Here is a 16735-nt window from a genome sequence, read left to right as displayed (position 1 = left end):
GCTGTGCATTTGGGGAGGGTACTCAAGTCTGCCCAAGAGGCTTAGAGAGGAGGTCGACTTTAGCTGGGACATCTCCCGTGAGTAGAACTTTGCTCTGCCACGAAGGGCCTCCTGACTGAGGGAAGTACAGCAGTAAAGGCTTACAGACATGGGATGACAGGGAAAGTGTGGCCAGTGGACATGTGTGGGTGAAGAAAGTGGTAGAAAGGTTCACTGGGCCAGGCAGTGGGAAGAAGAGCAGGTTGGGAGGCAAGGCACAGCACAGTTTGCCCCCTGTGACTTAGGAAGCTAACTGGATGGCAGGTGGAGGAGAGGAGGAGATGAGACAGGGAGGCCATTGAGGAGATTGGGCTGGGCCCAGGTGAGAGGTGACATGGCCTGGTTGAGGGATGAATAGATGATGAGGATTTGAGGTCACATGGTTGGGAGATGGCACTAAGTGGGAGTCTAGAGCACTGGAACCATAAGTGGCATGGGGCAGGTGCTAGGCTTCAGGAAGCTCCTGGACCAGATGCCCGACCCCCACCCTTGCAGGGCTCCGTTATGTAGGTCCCTGCCCCTCTTATATGCCCTCCCCTGGTCTCTGCCCCTCTTTCCTCACCTGATCCAGTTAGAGACTCTGCAGGCCTCAGTGGTGGGAAGGAGGAGAGTCCTTGCAGTTGCCTCTTTCCTCATCAGCATGTCCTGTTCCTAAAGCAGCATGTTGCCACTTGGGTTGGAAATGCTAATTCCAGGATGGGAAAGAGCCAAAGCAGGAGTATACCTTGAGGTCAGTGCTGGAGGCTGGTCCAGGGAAGAGTGAGGTAGAAAAACCCTGGCATGGAGTGCTCTTCCCATGGCCTCCTAGCCCAGTCCTCCATACAATTGTCCTTGAGGTCGGGTGGCCTTGGGTGTCCAGGGTTGGCTGGGTGCAGCCTGACTTGGGTGCCAGTCTTGGGGGACCACAGCCTGAGAGTATAGCCTCAAGGCTGGCAGCCCTGGGTTCTGATTCTGTCTCATCACTGTCATGCTTTGGATCTTGATCGTGTCAAATAATCTCTCTGGGCCTCTGTTTCTTCATCTATAGAACTGTGTTAAGATATCTGCTTCATAGGTTGTCTGGCAAGAATCAAATTAAGTGACACAGGTGAGGCATTCATCCTACAACCTGGCCCTCAGTAGCTGTTTAACAACAACAAAAATGGTGGACAAAATATTCATATTAATTAGGTACACTGAGACATTAGGCTGAGCTCTCATGACCTAGGCCTAGACCTTGGCCTGGCTATGGACATCTGGCTGGCTCAGAGGACAAACATATAGGTCAAAGTGGCCCCTCTGATCCTGGGTCACTCTAGAAGATACTGTGTCCACATTCAGAGCTAGGTTATACCCTGACACCTGGAATGGCTCAGGGATGCTTAGTCTCCACCTACTCTTAGAGTTGGGCAGTATATTTCTGCCTAGAAGAGATTCTCACAAAAGCTTCAGGGAACCATGGACCCTCAGACTTCAAGTGCTCATGACTGTCACAGACTATCTGGTCTCTAAAGACCTAAGACCACAGGTTCCACAGTGCTTATGTTATAGAGGAAGAGACTGAGGATCATATAGCAAGAGTTGTATTGATCTCACACAGTTCACGCATGCTTTTTTTTTAAGCGGTATTTGAACACTTGATCTATGCCATGCTGCTGGGCACTGGGGCACCTCGGGGACCAAAGGGCCTAGCCCTCAGGATCTCTCAGTGTGGGTATATCAGGGGAGCCTGGGGGAGAAACCCCATCCAGTCCTGGGGAAGACTAAGAACCCAAGCCTTCTCCCTCGGCTGCCTCCCTAAGCAGTGTCCAGCATGGGGCCCTGTGTATTTGTGGTTCACAGAAGGAAGGGACAGGATCTAGGTTGCACTGTTGTGTGGCCCATCCCCACACCCTCTCCCTCTCCTGGCTGAGCACATGGGGGCCATAACCTGCTTCTGTGTGAATGTAGGGAGGAATGAGGCTATTTCAGGCTCTGTGAGTGGGACAGGGAGGGACCAGGTGAGAGGTGGCAACCTGCTGTCATTGCTGCCCTCCCCCATAATGTGTGGACTGACAGCTCTCTAGCCACTCCCCTTCTAGGCCTCAGCTCCTGGCCTCAGCTGGGCAGGGGGACGCTGGTTTCTGAGAAAGGCCTGGTGGGGCCTCACTTGGCTGTGGGCCCAGGAGTGACACCGGAAAGGGCACCACTGAGGCGGGGTCATGGCAATTGCTGTGGACTTTTTTGTGTCAAATGCTGTTTGAGCATATATATCTCATCAGCTTTGTGTCCTGGATTTGTCAGCATATATATGTCAGTCAACTCCAGATCCTGGAGTTCTGTATGGGAGGAAGTTGCAGGGTCTGGGGAAGTGTTGGGCAAGATAAAGGATTCCATTCTCTATCCCTGAGGGCCTTTGGAGAGGTAGGACAAGGAATGAGGGAGCATGTGACAGGAAGTGGACAGACCCTGGCGGTGACTCATAGGTGTTCCTTCCCTCTCCAGGGCCCAACATTCTTGGAGTGCAGCCATTTCTTCTTCTAAGGACCAAGGGAGGGGGTGTGTTCCAGAGTCAGTCACCAATCTGTGCCTGCTCCCTTCCCTCAGTGCACAAGCATGTGAATACACACGTACACACACACACAGATCCAATTCTGCCCTTGTAAAGCTGGAGAAGGGTCAGAACTGCTCTGCTCTCAGCCCTGCTTCTGAGGTGCAGTGTGGGGGTCTGGACAATGACTTTAGCCTCCCCTCCTTGGCCTGGTCCCTCTGGGAGCCTTGGGTGTTGGTGGGAGGGAAGGAGCTGGGAAGAAGACCCCTGGTGGCTCACTTGATCCTGGCCAGCTCTGGTCTGTGGATAGGCTGTACTGGCTCAGCTGCTCTCACCATGCCCGTGGATCTGTCCTGTGTGCCAGCCTGGCCCTCCACCTGTTGCCCCACCCTCTGCTGCTACCGCCTCCACTGCTGTTTGGGCCTTAAGCAACCTGTCTGCCTGCCCTTGTGGGGAGCCTGACTGAGGCAAATGGGGCGTGGTAGCCAGTTCAGTTTACCTGGCTGAGGCCTAGGAGAGGGTGCTTGCCCTAGGCATGGGGCAGATATGGGAACTGGTGGTGCTTGGGTTCTGCCTTTAGTAAACTAGACTGTATTGAAGCTCCTTTTTTCTCTTGAGTCCACTGAAAGCCAGCTTGGGACCACCACGTCTGCAGGGGCTAAGGCTGGTAAGAGTATGGATTTAGGCCTGTGCTGCACTTCCCCTTCCCCTTTAGTGTGTTTGGGGATGGGGCGTCCTGCACTCCCAGGAGACATTGAGACCACATGGACCCTGGGAAGGAATGAGGGAGTGGGATTTCCCAGGGTTGACCCTTGACAAAGGGCAGTGGGAATGTGGGCTAGCTGGTGTTTCCCAAAGCCCAGACCATTCCCTACCTCAGTTACCTGCGACGATTTTCTGCTAGATGGAGTCCAGGCTTTTGCTCTATAAGCAGTTTAACTGTGTGGGGCAGCCCTGGAAAGGCACACCCCCTCTTCTCAGCAGAGCTGTCTTTGGTAGGGAGGAGGACTGAGGTGTGGGAAGAGAGGGCTTTGGACTCTTTCTGAGTTTGAATCAAGGCCCCACTGCTTCCTGGAGTCTGATTCTGAGTGAGTCACTTGGCCTTTCCAAGAATCTCTACCTCAGAGGTTTTATTTCTCTAGGGACTAAGTAATAAGGGTAAGGCCCAATACCTGGTCCCCAGTAGATGCTTAGCACTCTTGCCTACCCCCACCCCCATGCCTCGTGCCACTAGGACTTTGTACTTTTGGGAACCCTGCTTGCCTGCCTCTGGCCTAGCCTCCTGCAGGTCGCCTAGGCCATGTGACGAGGTACAGCGTAGAGAGAGTCCATTGTGCAGGCCATTCCTAGCCAGGGCCTATATCTTGGGCTTCCAGGTGCTGTGGGTTGTGTGGCACAGCTCTGGGGCCAGTCTGCCTGGGTTCAAATCCGGACTCCACAACACTACCTTGTTGTGTGGCCCTTGCTAAATAGCTTTGCTGTCTGGGTCTTAGAAACAGAATTGATAAAAGTACCTATTGCACAATGCTGTTTGGATTGAATGAGCTGATGTACAGAAGGCAGCAACCGGGGCAGACGGAAAGCACCTTGTCAGGTACCAGCTGTTGTTACGATATGCTTGGGACTGAAAGTAGGAAGGCCCTGAAAGACTTCTAGGTGAGAGTTCCCATAAAGCCCCTGGACCCCCCCTTTGGAGGTTGGCATCCTGCTGACTCCCCTCCCCTCCAGCCTGAAATATGGGTCCTACCCTCTGACCCTGATGTCTGTGTCACTCCCTTCATGACTAGTCCTAGCCCAGCTTTTGCCTTTGGGTGCCACCTGCTTGGGGAAGTTGGTATGTTGACCTGCAGCACCTCGGAGGTTAAATGAATCCACTGTTCACCCTCCAGCAATGAACAGCTGTGGCTGCTCTGTTCCCCTGGGCGGGGGGTGGGGGTACCAGTGCAAGTGAAGGGCATTGTTGCTGTTTCTCCCCTTACTATGGGCAGCTCTGGGCTGGATATGCTGACCAGGGAGGAGTCAAGGCAGCCCTCCAGGCCTGAGATTGGCAAGCATTGCATCTCTCCTTGTCAGATGTTGCAGGTTATGGACCTAGGCCTGGCCATTTCTACTGACCAGCCATTGACCCCAAAATGGGCCAGCTGACACCATTTTCCTTTCCTGGATCCTGGAAGATAATCAGTCTTGTCCTGTTTCCAGTGAAGTCTTGGCCAGACAGGAACCTTCTTTTCTTCTTCTTTTTTTAAATGTTTATTTATTTGTTTTGAGAGAGAGTGGTCATGTGTGTGGGAGGGAGGGGCAGAAAGAGAGGGAGAGAGAGAGAGAGAGGGAGAGAGAGAATCCCAAGCAGGCTGTGTACTATCAGTGCAGAGCCCAACATGGGTCTCAGTCTCACAAACTTTGCGATCATGACCTGAGCCAAAATCAAGAGTCAGATGCTTAACTGACTGAGCCATCCAGGCACCCTGAGACCCTCTTTTCACTATGGCTTCACCAATAGGGTCAACCTGTTACTGCAAGACCTCTCTGGAAAGGGTAGTGGGGCCAATTTGTGTCCAGAAGCTTTAGATTCCAAGCAGACCACCCTCTTCTCCCATGCCAGGACTCAAGAGGCCTCATAGCTCTTGTTCTAGGCATAAGTACCCTGAGAAATGACTGCTACAGGGAGGAAAGGGAGCAAGCAGATGGAACTAAGAGGCCCAGGCTGACCTCCTAGGGCCGGGCCCAAATAGAGACATCATATTGAACCAAGGTGGGTGGAGTTTCTAGCTATCAGGACATTCCTTTATCTTCTAGGCTCCTGACAACCTCAGTGGGCCATTCTCTTGGAGGTAGGCATGGGCTCTCCAGGGAGCCCAGGGAAGCCTTCCCCTGCTCCTAAGCCAGCTTTGCCACTCCCCAGCTAGTCTTAGGGCCTGTTCCCTCTTCTTGCTGGTGCCTGGTTCAGCTGCCTCCCGGCTCCAGCTTGGTACAGAGCTGCTTAGTCGTTGGTGGACTTGCTGAGTAACCACTTAGTTTGCCCCTTAGCCACTGGCCAGGGTAGAACAGGGTAGAGGTGGTGGGTGGGGGAACAGGAAATGTCCTCACTTGTGGAAATGAGGAGTTGCTCAGACAGAAAGGAAGAACCTGTGGCTAACACACCTTCAAGATCTCAGAAGTCCTGCCTCCTTATTAGCTGCTTCCTTTTCCTTTGATGAGCATTCCTCTTTTCAAGTTGGAGGAAGAAAAGTTTTGCTCATGTGCAGGGCCCCTGTGTGTACATGTGCGTGCATGCGTGTGCTGTTGCTGAGCACAGCCCAAGAACTTAATGTGTGGACAGGATCCTGGGCCATTTTGTCTAGAAGCCTAGAGTGGTGGGGAGAGATGGAGAGGCTGTCAGTTACCATGCAGCACAAGGTCTGCTCCTTTGGGTGAACGTTTGGGATCATAGAGGAAGAGCTGCTCGGCAGAGAGCATCAGAAGGCTTTGAGTAGGAGGGTTGAGCTGAGTCTTGAAGAATGGGCAGGAGTTGCCCAGGCAGAAGGAACTCTGGAGTAGGGTGAAGAAGGACACTCTAGGCAGAGGAAGTAGCTTATGCAAAGGCAGGAAGCATGGGAGGACGTGGCATGTCTGGGAAGCTGCAAATAGTTCTGTGTGGGCGTGTGCGGGGTTGTGGTGGGAGAGGAGGTTGGCAAGGTGGGCTGGGCCAGAACCTAGATTTGTCCCTCCCTCTGCCACTCAGATGCTCATGGGCACCTGCCCACCTGGGTTCTGGCCCCTGCTGGGGCCTTGGGGATGCAAAAAAGGAGTGTTAGGTGAGTGTGTGGACAAATCTAGGCAGTATTGTGTGGACGATGTAAGGCGATGTCTCATGCTGGGCTCGGGAATTTCATTCTAGAGCTGAATTGGGAGCCATTGAAAAGTTCTAACCAGGGTGGTCATGGGTGTTGTGGTGCTTTTTGGGGATTGAGGAGGATGTTGAGCTGGGAGCTCCATGAGGGCTGCTGAAGTGATCCCAGAAAAGATCCTGGGACCCAGTCCCAGGTGGGCCAGAGGTGATCAGGTGACCTTCCATCCATTTCTCCATCTAACCTATATTGTATATTTCTTTTGTGTATCCTAAATTGCTGGGGTCTGGATCATGGTGATTGGTATTACAGCAGGCACTGTCCCTTGGTCTGTCAGCAGGAGGCCTTGCTGGTATGTCCAGTCTCAAGCCTTTGGTGTGAATGGAGCAGTTGCACCATCTGTAGACAAAAGGTGGTACTGCACTTGCCTGGGTTGGGTGGGAGGAGTGGCCAGCTGGCTAAGTGACTGCTTCCAGGTAGAGTTGATGGAGGCAAGAGTTTACAGCAAAATGCTGGGGGGGGGGGGGGGGGGGTGCCACAGAGCTACCCTGAAAGACTCCCCAGGAGGGTGCTTGAACCTGAAGATGGGCAAGGAGGAGCTACATGTTAAGAAGTTTGGTGAATGGGCATTCTCCAGGCCAAGGGTCACTTGTTTTTCCTGTGTCATAGCTATTAATATAACCAACAACATTTACAGAGCACTTGTTAAGTTCTGTACCAGGATGAGCCCTCATATAAAGCATCTCATTTAATATGTCAATTCTCAAAGGAACTGGAACTCAAGAAACCAAGGGACTTATCCAGAGTCACACAAGTCAAGATTCACACCCAGTCCTGCCTCCCTCCAGAAGTGGTGGTCCTGACCGCTGGACCATATTGCCTGCCAGTAAAGCCCTGAGCTAGGCTTGATGACGTAGCATTCAAGGGTGCAGCATGGGTGCCCTAGCTGCAGAGAGCTGTGAGACTGCATAGAAGTGAGAGCCTGGAGTTGGTGCATGAGTCCCAGGCAAAGTGAGACTAGAAGGACAGAGCTAGGTTGATCAAAGAGAGGCAGAGCAGGGCTGAGAAAACCCTAGGACATTGTTGACAGGGCTTGGAAAGGGAGGGCAGAGGCAAGAACAGGTCAAAATGACTTCATGGTGCTGGGAAGGTAGGCTGGGAAGAGGAGCACCTGAGGTAGAGGGAGTTTGAATTTATGGGTCATTCACTGGGCCCCAGGTAGTGGGAGAAAGGGACCCTCGGGTCAAGGGAAATCTAGGATTGACAACACAAGGTGTGTAATGAGTGTCTTAGATTCCAGACCAGATACCCCTGGGGGCATCAGGGTCTGGTATAGACTCAGGTGGCAGGAAATGAGACAAATTGGGACCCCTTGACGCCAGAAGGAAAGGTGAGTGCTGGGCCTTACAGGCCTGGGATCAGGCCTAGGAAGTGTGTAGACTCACATGGAGCCCCACCTGCCTTGGGTTTATGTGAGCCAGGAGAGGGAGGGCAGCTAGGGAGGGGAGCAGAGTACAGCGATGTGCAGGTACTGGGGGCCCAGGGAGATTTGGAGGGGAAGGAGCATTCTCCAGCTGAGCCAGGAAAGGACTTGGCAAGTGTGGTCTGGGATGGGGGCATGGGTTGGAAAGGAGGTCCAGAGGCTCTGGTGATGGTGGCTGGCCCTGCCTGAGGAACCCGGGAAGAGGATCTCACAGTTCCATCAGCAACCCAGAGTCCAGTGTGGTCCCACTTTCTGATCAGTGCTTCCTGCAGCCTCTCCACAGCCAGCACAGGGTCTGGCATGCTTGTTGGAAGCATAAATGAAGGGATGGATGAGTCCTGCAGCAAGATGCTATAGGCTGGGGCCATGGATAGGTTGTAGCAGGAAAATACTTCTCTCCGTCCTGGTATCTGGGGCTGTGGCCTATTGGAACTGGTGGTTCTGCCAGGCCTGAGCTGTCACAGAACCCAAGTGGCAAGAGTTCCAAGAGCCTCCTTCCTTCGCCCAACACTAACACCCCTGCTCCCAACACTAACACTTCCTGCTCTTCCTCCCCAGGTACCCCCTGAGAAGTGCCGCTGTGCAGTGGGCAGCATTCTGAGTGAAGGTGAGGAGTCACCCTCCTCTGAGCTCATCCAGCTCTACCAGAAATTTGGCTTCAAGGTGTTCTCCTTCCCGGCACCCAGCCATGTGGTGACGGCCACCTTCCCCTATACCTCCACCCTGTCCATCTGGCTGGCTACCCGCCGTGTCCATCCTGCCCTGGATGCCTACATCAAGGTGAGAGACAGGCCTGGGGTATGCGTGTGCTGGGGGACAGCCAGTCCTTTGGGTGAAAGCCAGGGAGGACTGCCCAGGCTGGGAGGAAAAGCTGGTTTGGGGAGGGCAGCACCATGGGACCCCCATGGAGCAGGTGCCTGTGGAGCTAGGAATTTGGACAGAGGCTACTGGCATCTGTCCCAAATGCCCAAGACCTTGTGGGTGCCAGAGCATCTACTGGGAGCACAGGGAGCTTGTTCAGAAACTTAGCCCGATCAGTTTGGCTTTGGCTTGGACCAGAGACATTTTTAGTTCTCAGGCCCCACTCCAGGCTCAGGTGGATGGCCAGGTCTACCCTGACCCTTTCCTGATGGAGGCCCACAGAACAAGAGCCCTGAGGCTTCGGTGGCTGGCAGGCCCCAGGTGTTACTGTGTTGCCCCTGGCCCGGCCCACGCATGGGCTTATGCACCTGCTGCCTGAGTGCAGAGCTGGGGCAGTGGTGAACACTGTCTCCTTCAGTTCCTGACCTAGTCTTTAGCAACGCTGGCAGGCTGGCCTACCTGAAGGAAGGAAGAGAGCCAGATACTAGGAGAATCTGATGAGGGGTCTCTGTGTCCACAGAGATTTTTTGAAACTTTCACTGTTACACATCCCTCCTCCTCTGAAACATTTTGTAAACTTGGGTATTAGGGAAATGGCCCAGTTGGGCTTGAAAGCAATTGCTTATTCATCCATTCAGCTTGAATTTACTGAATGTCTATGTGCCACGTACTGTGCTGGACACAATGTGAGATGCTGGACACAGTGGTAGATAGGTATTGACAGCAAGTGGTAGAGACAGGTAATAAATATCAGACAAGGGGTGTCCAGCTGGCTCAGTTGGTGGAACATGCGACTCTTGATCTCAGTTTGAGATGTCAGTTTGAGCCCCATGATGGGTGTAGAGATTACGTAAAAATAAAATATTTTTTAAAAAGATAAATGTCAAACAAAAATGGGATATGTGCTAGAAAAGAATGGTGAGAAAAAGCAGGGGTCCAGCTTGGATAGAGTGGTTAGGGACAGCCTCTTGGAGGAGGTTACCTCCCGCGTAGAATCCTGAAAGAGCGCTTGGAGAAGGGGTGAAGAAGATTCCAGGCAGAGCAGAGTGGGAGCATGGGTTTGATCTAAAGGTGGTGGGAAATCACTGCAGTGTTGCATCCAGGAAAATAATACATCATCTCTAACCACGTGTATACAGAATAAGCCCTCTCATCTTGGGCAGTGGGTACTGGGTCCCAGATCATATTGGCCAGTGGAGGTACTGAAGAAGCTGTCAGGATTTCTAGTGTGAATGGTGGTGGCTTGGACTTGGGCAGCGGCTGTAGAGATACAGAAAAGGTGGAGATTTACAGTCTATTTTGGAGGTAGAACTGATGGACTTGTGCATGGATTGGATGTGGAGAGGCTGGGGAAGGAGGAGTCACAGCAGGCTCCAGTCCCCTTCAGCCTGGGCAGGTGGACAGGTGTGTAGTGGTGCTTTTAACTGAGATGTGGAGAGCTGAGGGAGGACCTGGTTTGGGGGGTGGGGGATGCAACCAGCTCTGTGGGCTGTATAGTGGGGGAGCTGCCTGGGAGACATCTTGATAGAGGCATGGAATCCCCAGTGCCATGTGCAGTTTGGACTTCAGAGAGGATTGGGGTGGTAGATATGTTTAGGGACCTGAGCCAGTGGATAGTATATACCCTGGGGACAGTTCCTGGCAGCAAGGGCTGTGCACGGAGCGCAGCCAATGTGGCTAGGGTCAAGGAACAGGAGAAGAAAGTCAGCAGGAATTTGAATTTGGTGGATTTGAAGGAATTCGATGGCTTTGTTCTCTAGAGCAGCCTGGAGGAAGGGACAGAGCCTTGGTGATGGGTAATGGGAGCTCAGACAGTCTTGGTTAGGGAGGTGTAGAGTCTGGTGTCAGGGCTGGGGAATGAATGAATGAATGGGTCACCAGCTGTGGCCTTGGTGGTCAGGACAGGAAGAGAAGAAACAGGAGGGCTGTTGCTGTGGCAGGGCAGGAGCGTGAGGAGAACAGAGGTGGATTTCCTTTGTGAGCTGGCAGTGGCAGCTAGTAGGGTGCTGGAGGGGTTGTGCTTGCCTGGTGGTAAGTTGGACTAGAGGCTGAGGGGCAAGGTGAGGCAAGAGGTGGGGTTGCTGGCTGGTGGTAAGGGCAGGAGGGCAGACGTTGGTCCACTCAGCATGCTTCCTGAAGAAAGGCTGCTGTGTGGTGTCTCCAGTCCTGTCAGTGCCATCCTCAACCTCAGGATTGGCAGAGCACCCCCGGGAAGAGACTTTGTGGGTTCCAGACCTCAGAACAGGACGTGTGGCATGTGGTGTGGTGGCGAGCAGCTCAGCCACCAAAGCCTTTTCCTGGCTTCAGGGGTTTATTTTTAGACACCTTTGTCCAAATTTCCCGGCCCCTGACAGCTTCACAAGTTGCCTGGTTTTGACGTCACCTCTTTGATGAAAGCCCTTCCTCCTTCCTCCTCCCGTGGGAGCCTGTTAGCTGTGCTCTGGGCTTCATTCTCCTGGGGTGGGGGCTGGAGCAGGGGGCTACCATTCTCTTTCTTGCCTTGGATGAAGAAGCCAGGGGTATAGGAGAGAGCAAGGGGCTTCTCCAGGGATGTCTGTGAGGCACAGTGCTATGGGAGAAGAGAGATGCCAGACTGCCCCCAGTAGAGGCATGGCCCAAGGTGCTCTGATGGTTTCTGGAGGCAGGGGTCACCTCTGCCCCTGTGTTTAGCCTGATCTTGTGTCTCAGGGAGCACATCACATGAAATGAGGAAGGGGCTCAGCCTGTAGTGGACAGGGGGGGTGGCCCTGTGCCTCTCAGCCTAGGAAACAGAAGATAATTATAAAGCTCCCTCCCACACCTGCCCTCTTCCCCCACTGCCCTGGGACCAGAGAAAGAAGGCTGCTAATGAGACTATGGGCTCTTCTGACTGTCCCAGCTCTGACAGATAGCTGCCTTTGTGTGTATGTGTGTGTACGTGTATGTGTGCCCTTCTTTTTCTCCGCCTCTCTGGCTTTCAAGATCTGAGGCTGGGTTTGCTGTGAAGGTGTTTCAAATGGAATGACAGCAGCCATCGGCTTTCTGTTTCAGGAGAGGTGAGGGAGGCCAGTAGTTGTGCTGCCAGAAGGATGGAAGGAAGGGCTTGGCAGGCTGGAGCAGGGGGCAGGGTGAATGGTCTCAGGGTTTTGGGTGAGGGAGGTGGAGAGCAGGTGCTGTCCTGGCAGTTGCAGATGTGCCTGAGGCTGGGGCAGGATTGACCTAATGGGACAGAAAGGCCCTAGGGGTCACTGTAAGGACCCAAAGATGAAGCATTTGTCAGGTTTCTGTGAGGATTCTGGGAGGATGGATAGATCCCCAGCTTTGTGGTCTGTGTAGCAGCCCCTGGCTCTCCGGCCAGCCCTCCCCACCTTGGCAGCCTGGCAAGCTGAGCTGTAAGGGCTAGAACTCTGCCTTTTTTCACATAAACCACTGGGGGGCCCTAGGCAGAGCAATCTGGGACAGCATTTGTGCGAGGGATGCCTGGGTACCACGTGACTATTATTTTATGTGGAAGATGCCCCAGCTTTGTCAGGCTGCTCCACCAGAGTCCAAGGAGGTGGCCTCAGGACAGGAGGAGACCTGTCCCAGGAAGTGGGGTCTTTTGGCAGCTGCAGGAGGAAACTGAACTTCCCTGAAATTTCAGGGCCACCGAAGAGTTGGGGCCCAAGTGTCAGCCCAGAGCAATAGGCAAAGGCTCCCAGATTCACCACAGGGTAGAACCAGTCTTAATGAGTGTTCAGGGAATGCTTGGGGCACATGGAGCAGACCAGGACCGAGTGAGAGGCCTGGGGATCCCATGTGTGAGACTGTGTGTGAGAGGCCCCTGAGCTCAGTACATGGCTCACAGCTATCTGAAGCAGTTGTTGGGGAGGTCACTGAGAGTGTGAGACTGCCCAGCCCAGTCCCCCTGTGCCTGACTACCTCTCAACAGCATCCCTGATCTTCATAATCCCCCTTCCCCAAGGTTTCTGCTTTCGAGGAGTTTTCAGGGGAGGGTCCTTGTGATGTTTGGACATCTCCTGAGTTTAGGGAGACAAAGGGCATTGTCCATGTGGGAGCTGGTTGGCTGGGTAATACAGGTAGGCCTTGGAGGTCAGCTATTGGCTCTTTCTCCATAGGATTGTGGGGAAGCTGGGGCAGATGGGGGCGGGGTGGATATAGTGAGCTGGTTGTTTGGGGGAGTCTTGGTGGTAAAGTTTTGGGACAGCTGGGTTGATGGGATTGTCTTACTAGGGGTTTAAAGTAGCAGGAACCCCAGACCATAGCTCTCAGACCTCTTTGGGACAGGAGTCTAGGGCTATGCTTAGGTGCCCCTGTGTCTTGGCAGCCAGGGGTAGGGGACTACACTTGGTCCCTTACTTGCTTCAATTGGAGTAGCTCTTCCTCTGGGTTTTAATGAACCAGATGATCTTGTGAGCTTTTGTTTGGAGGAGGACATCTAAGGCTTAAGTGGTTTGAAAATCTCTATCCTTAGAGAGGGGCATAGCTGGGCAGATGCCCCCTCTACCCCTGACCAACTGCATGTCTGTTGCAGATCCCGAGGATGCTGTGGCAGCTGCAGTGTGAGTGGAGCTGGGAGGCGCCTGGGCTCATCCCAAGTGCAAGCCAAGGGCAGCGCCCCCAGAAGAAGCAGTTGTTTCTGGGGAGCATGACTGACTGGGAGTTGGAGCTGAGGGGAGTCCTGCAGTTCTCCCTGGGGTGGTGGTGACTGAACTCTTGAGTGGTAGATGATCAGATGGTGTCACAGAGCAGCCAGCTGGGGACTAAGGAACAGGGGCCTCAGCAAGGTGCCTGCAAGAGTGAGTTGGTCTGTTGAGCTGTGGGAGTCTGTTGCTTCTTCCTAGTAGCATGGTCAGCCTGGGGTCCTCTCCAGTGGCTCAGAATCTTCTGTATGTGTTTCCACTTATCCTACCTGGGTAACCTTGAGGGAGTCAGTGCTGGGGGCGGGCAGGATTTGAGTCCACTCTGGGGCTGGAACACTAGTGTGGAGTAACATGGCCCAGGCAGTGGGAATCTAGGTGAGGACACCCCAGTGGGATGTGAAATTTAGGGTAATCACAGGTGTGCCCGTCACCTTTGCTGAGCAAATGTGGGAGGGTTCCTAGCTTTATGTTTTTTTTTCAGAATTTATTTACTTTGAAAGAGAGAGAGCTGGGGAGGGGCAGAGAGAGGGAGAGAGAGAGAGAAAATCCCAAGCAGGCTCCACACTGCCAGTGTGGAGCCCGATATGGGGCTCAAACCCACAAACTGTGAGATCATGACCTGAGCCAAAATTGAGAGTCAGACACTTAACCAACTGAGCCACCCAGGTGGCCCTGAACTTTATTTTTAATAAGGGAGGCTCTCTTGGCACCTCAGCTCAGTTGCTTACCTCAGCAGTTATTTACTGAGCCCTCTTTTATGCTGCATTGTTCAGGGGATGGGGGAACCAGCTAGGAGGCAATCGTAGGGTCACAATCAAAGCCGACATTCCCTGGAAAAGGGAGGTTACCCAAGGTCAGTGGCTGAGTCCAGACTGGATGCCCTGGGCCGAGTATCATTCTGATGGTTTTGTGCCTTTTGCCACTTAGCCTCATCCATGAATGGGGCTGGGCCCAAGAGGTTCAGGACTTGTCATGAACTTGGGATACACTTGGGATGGTCCCCAGAGTGAGCATGGGTTGGCAGCAGTGTGAGCCAACATCTAATTGACCCTCTTTCTGTAGTAGGTGGGCAGTCAGAGCTGAAGCTACTGGTCTGGAAGTCAGCTTGGGGAGCCAGAAGCAAAGGCAGGAAGAGCCTGGCTGCCCATTTGCCCAGCAGGTTCCCATTAAGGAAGACCTTCGCAGTTGCTCTGGGCACAGGAAGCAGCTGCTGCAGGTGCCTTATTGGGCCTCATATCCTCACCCCCAGTGAGGTGGAGACAGCTCCATTCCCAGGCTTCCCTTACTGAGGCTCACTTGCCGGTGCTGCCACCTGCACTCTCAGCAGTGCCAGGACCTGGGGCTGAGTGACAGGCCCCAAGAATTCTTTCCTTGCCCATTTCCCCCAGTCACAGGGTTTAGGCATGCCCAGGGAGAGTGGGGTGGGAAGGGGAGGGATGGATTCACCAGGAAAGGCAAAGCAACCTTTGGAAGGTGGTGGCATTTAGGCTTAGCTTTGAAAGAAAGGTAGCATTTCCCGAGGTGAAAAAGGAGGTCAGGCAGAGTCACTGATTTGGGCATGGCTTATAAGTACATTGTGGCTAGAGTGCAGGGGAGGAGCAAAAGTTCGGGCCCAAGAGATGAAGCTGGGTCCTAAATGCTCCAGGCAGCCACTGATAGTGTCTGAGCAGATGAGTGACAGCATCCAAGCTGGGCTTTGTAACAGGACTTCAGCACAGAGATGGGGAGGGAGAGCTGGAGGCCACATAGCTGAGCTCTGAATGACATTCTACTCCCAGATGCCCTCAAACCAAGAGAAGCCCCCTACCTTATCAGGGCATGGCTTCCCTGACTCCTCTTAGTGAACTCCCCCTGGAGGCTGGTACCCACAGGAGGCCAGGTCTCTCCCCTCTGCTGGCCTAGGCCCTAGAACCTGTTCCTCAGTCTCTCTGGCTTCACCTCTTTCCCCTCCCCTACCCCAGGGCTGAAAGCACAAAGCCAGCCTTTGCTGGGGCGGGCGTGGGAGCCACTACTCTCGAAATACCAGCTCAGATGTGGTAGCTTGGCAGTCCTCAGGACCCTGGGGGCTGAGGCTTGTCTGGATGGTGCTTTGGGGTTGGGCTGTCACCAATCCAGAGGGAGTCTTCTTCCCTAGGCAGATGGGATTTACCAAGGAAGAATTCTGTTGCTCCTCTCCACAAAGCTTGGGATTCCAGGAATGAGGGAAAGGGGAGAGATTTTGAGGAGGGGGCTTGTCATCCAGAGCAGAAAAACTCTGCCCTTTAGCAGAGCCCTCAGATAAGGAAGTTTAGCTGTCTGATTATACAGATAGGAAAACCTAAGTCTCCAGAGAAAGGGCTTTCCTAGGGGGTGGGTGGAGGGCAGAAGTCAGAGGTACCAGTTAGAGATGAGAAATTCAGGACCGCCTCCTCACCTACCTCCCCTCCTTCCCCCTCTCCTCTTCATCCTTACTTGCCCACTTGTCCTTCCCCTCTGGCACTTCCTGATGTCTCTGGCTCCCAGGTGGTTGGCTTCATGGTTCCATCTGCACCGAGCAGCCTTCCTGCTGCTGGATAATCAATCAGTAACATATTTGTCAGCTTGTGAACCTTACAGGGCTCAAGGTCCTTGACTGCACAGATGCTTCAGAGAATGGCTGGGTCTTGGAGAGGGGTGGGATGTGGAGCCTGCCATGGTAACAGCAGCGTCTGGGAGGCCGTGGCTCCCCTCCCATATTTGGAAGGGAGAGTGGGGGGATCCCAGGGCTGAGCTTCCAAGTCTCCCATAGGGTCCTCACCCTTGGGCTCCCTGCCCCCTGGTCCTACTCCACAAGGACCTAAGAAGGCCAGATTGGGACTGAGCTGGGGTTGGAAATTGGCCTTCTGGGCCCTGGGAAAGGGAAAGGCTGGGCTTGGCTGCAGGGTCAGAGGCTTCCTGGTTCAGATGGGAACTAGGGTGCTTAAGGGCCTGGGTCTCCTGTGCCTACTTAGAGGGAATCACCCTCCCCTGCTCCTTAGTGCCCCAGTCTGCCCTGGTCTGATGGCTGCCGAGGCCCCCTCTTGAGCTGCCCAGGAAGCCTGGGTATGCAGGAATATGAGCAGAGGTGTAAATTGCATGGCAAGCTGTTGGCTCTGAGGTGAAAATGAAAAGTCTTGAGGCAGTGGCGCCAGCAGGCACAGCAGGCTGGGGTGCCAGGCACAGCGCCCTCCTTCCCCACCCTACTCTCCCTCACACCATCCCCTTTTTGCAGTCTTTCCCAGCTTCCTGCCCAAGCCTGGCTCCTCTGCCAGCCCTTCCCTTGCCATCTGGGGGGCTTTCAGGTAGACATGACCCCACAAAGCCTTCATCTGTTGCTTCCATTATGTTTTCTAAGTAGCTGACTGGTGCACAGAAAACTGGGCTTGGCTGTTTTGTT

At 53.7% G+C, this 16735-nt stretch overlaps 1 protein-coding gene across 2 annotated transcripts in view; it reads left to right on the top strand.

Moving 5' to 3' along the window:
• The window catches only part of RAD54L2 (RAD54 like 2), a 155674-nt gene that overhangs the window by 129676 nt on the left and 9263 nt on the right, over positions 1–16735 (top strand). For both annotated transcript variants that reach the window (XM_086698081.1, XM_086698080.1), the window contains one exon: positions 8417–8638. In XM_086698081.1, coding sequence (XP_086554207.1) covers positions 8417–8638 — 222 coding nt within the window. The remainder of the gene's footprint in view (positions 1–8416; positions 8639–16735) is intronic.

Source organism: Puma concolor, chromosome A2, assembly GCF_028749965.1.
Source record: "Puma concolor isolate L17-30 chromosome A2, mPumCon1.1.hap2, whole genome shotgun sequence".
In the NCBI taxonomy this organism is placed as follows: Eukaryota; Metazoa; Chordata; class Mammalia; order Carnivora; family Felidae; genus Puma; species Puma concolor.
Note: the sequence above shows the minus strand (reverse complement) of the source record. Positions and strands in the feature narration are given on the sequence as shown.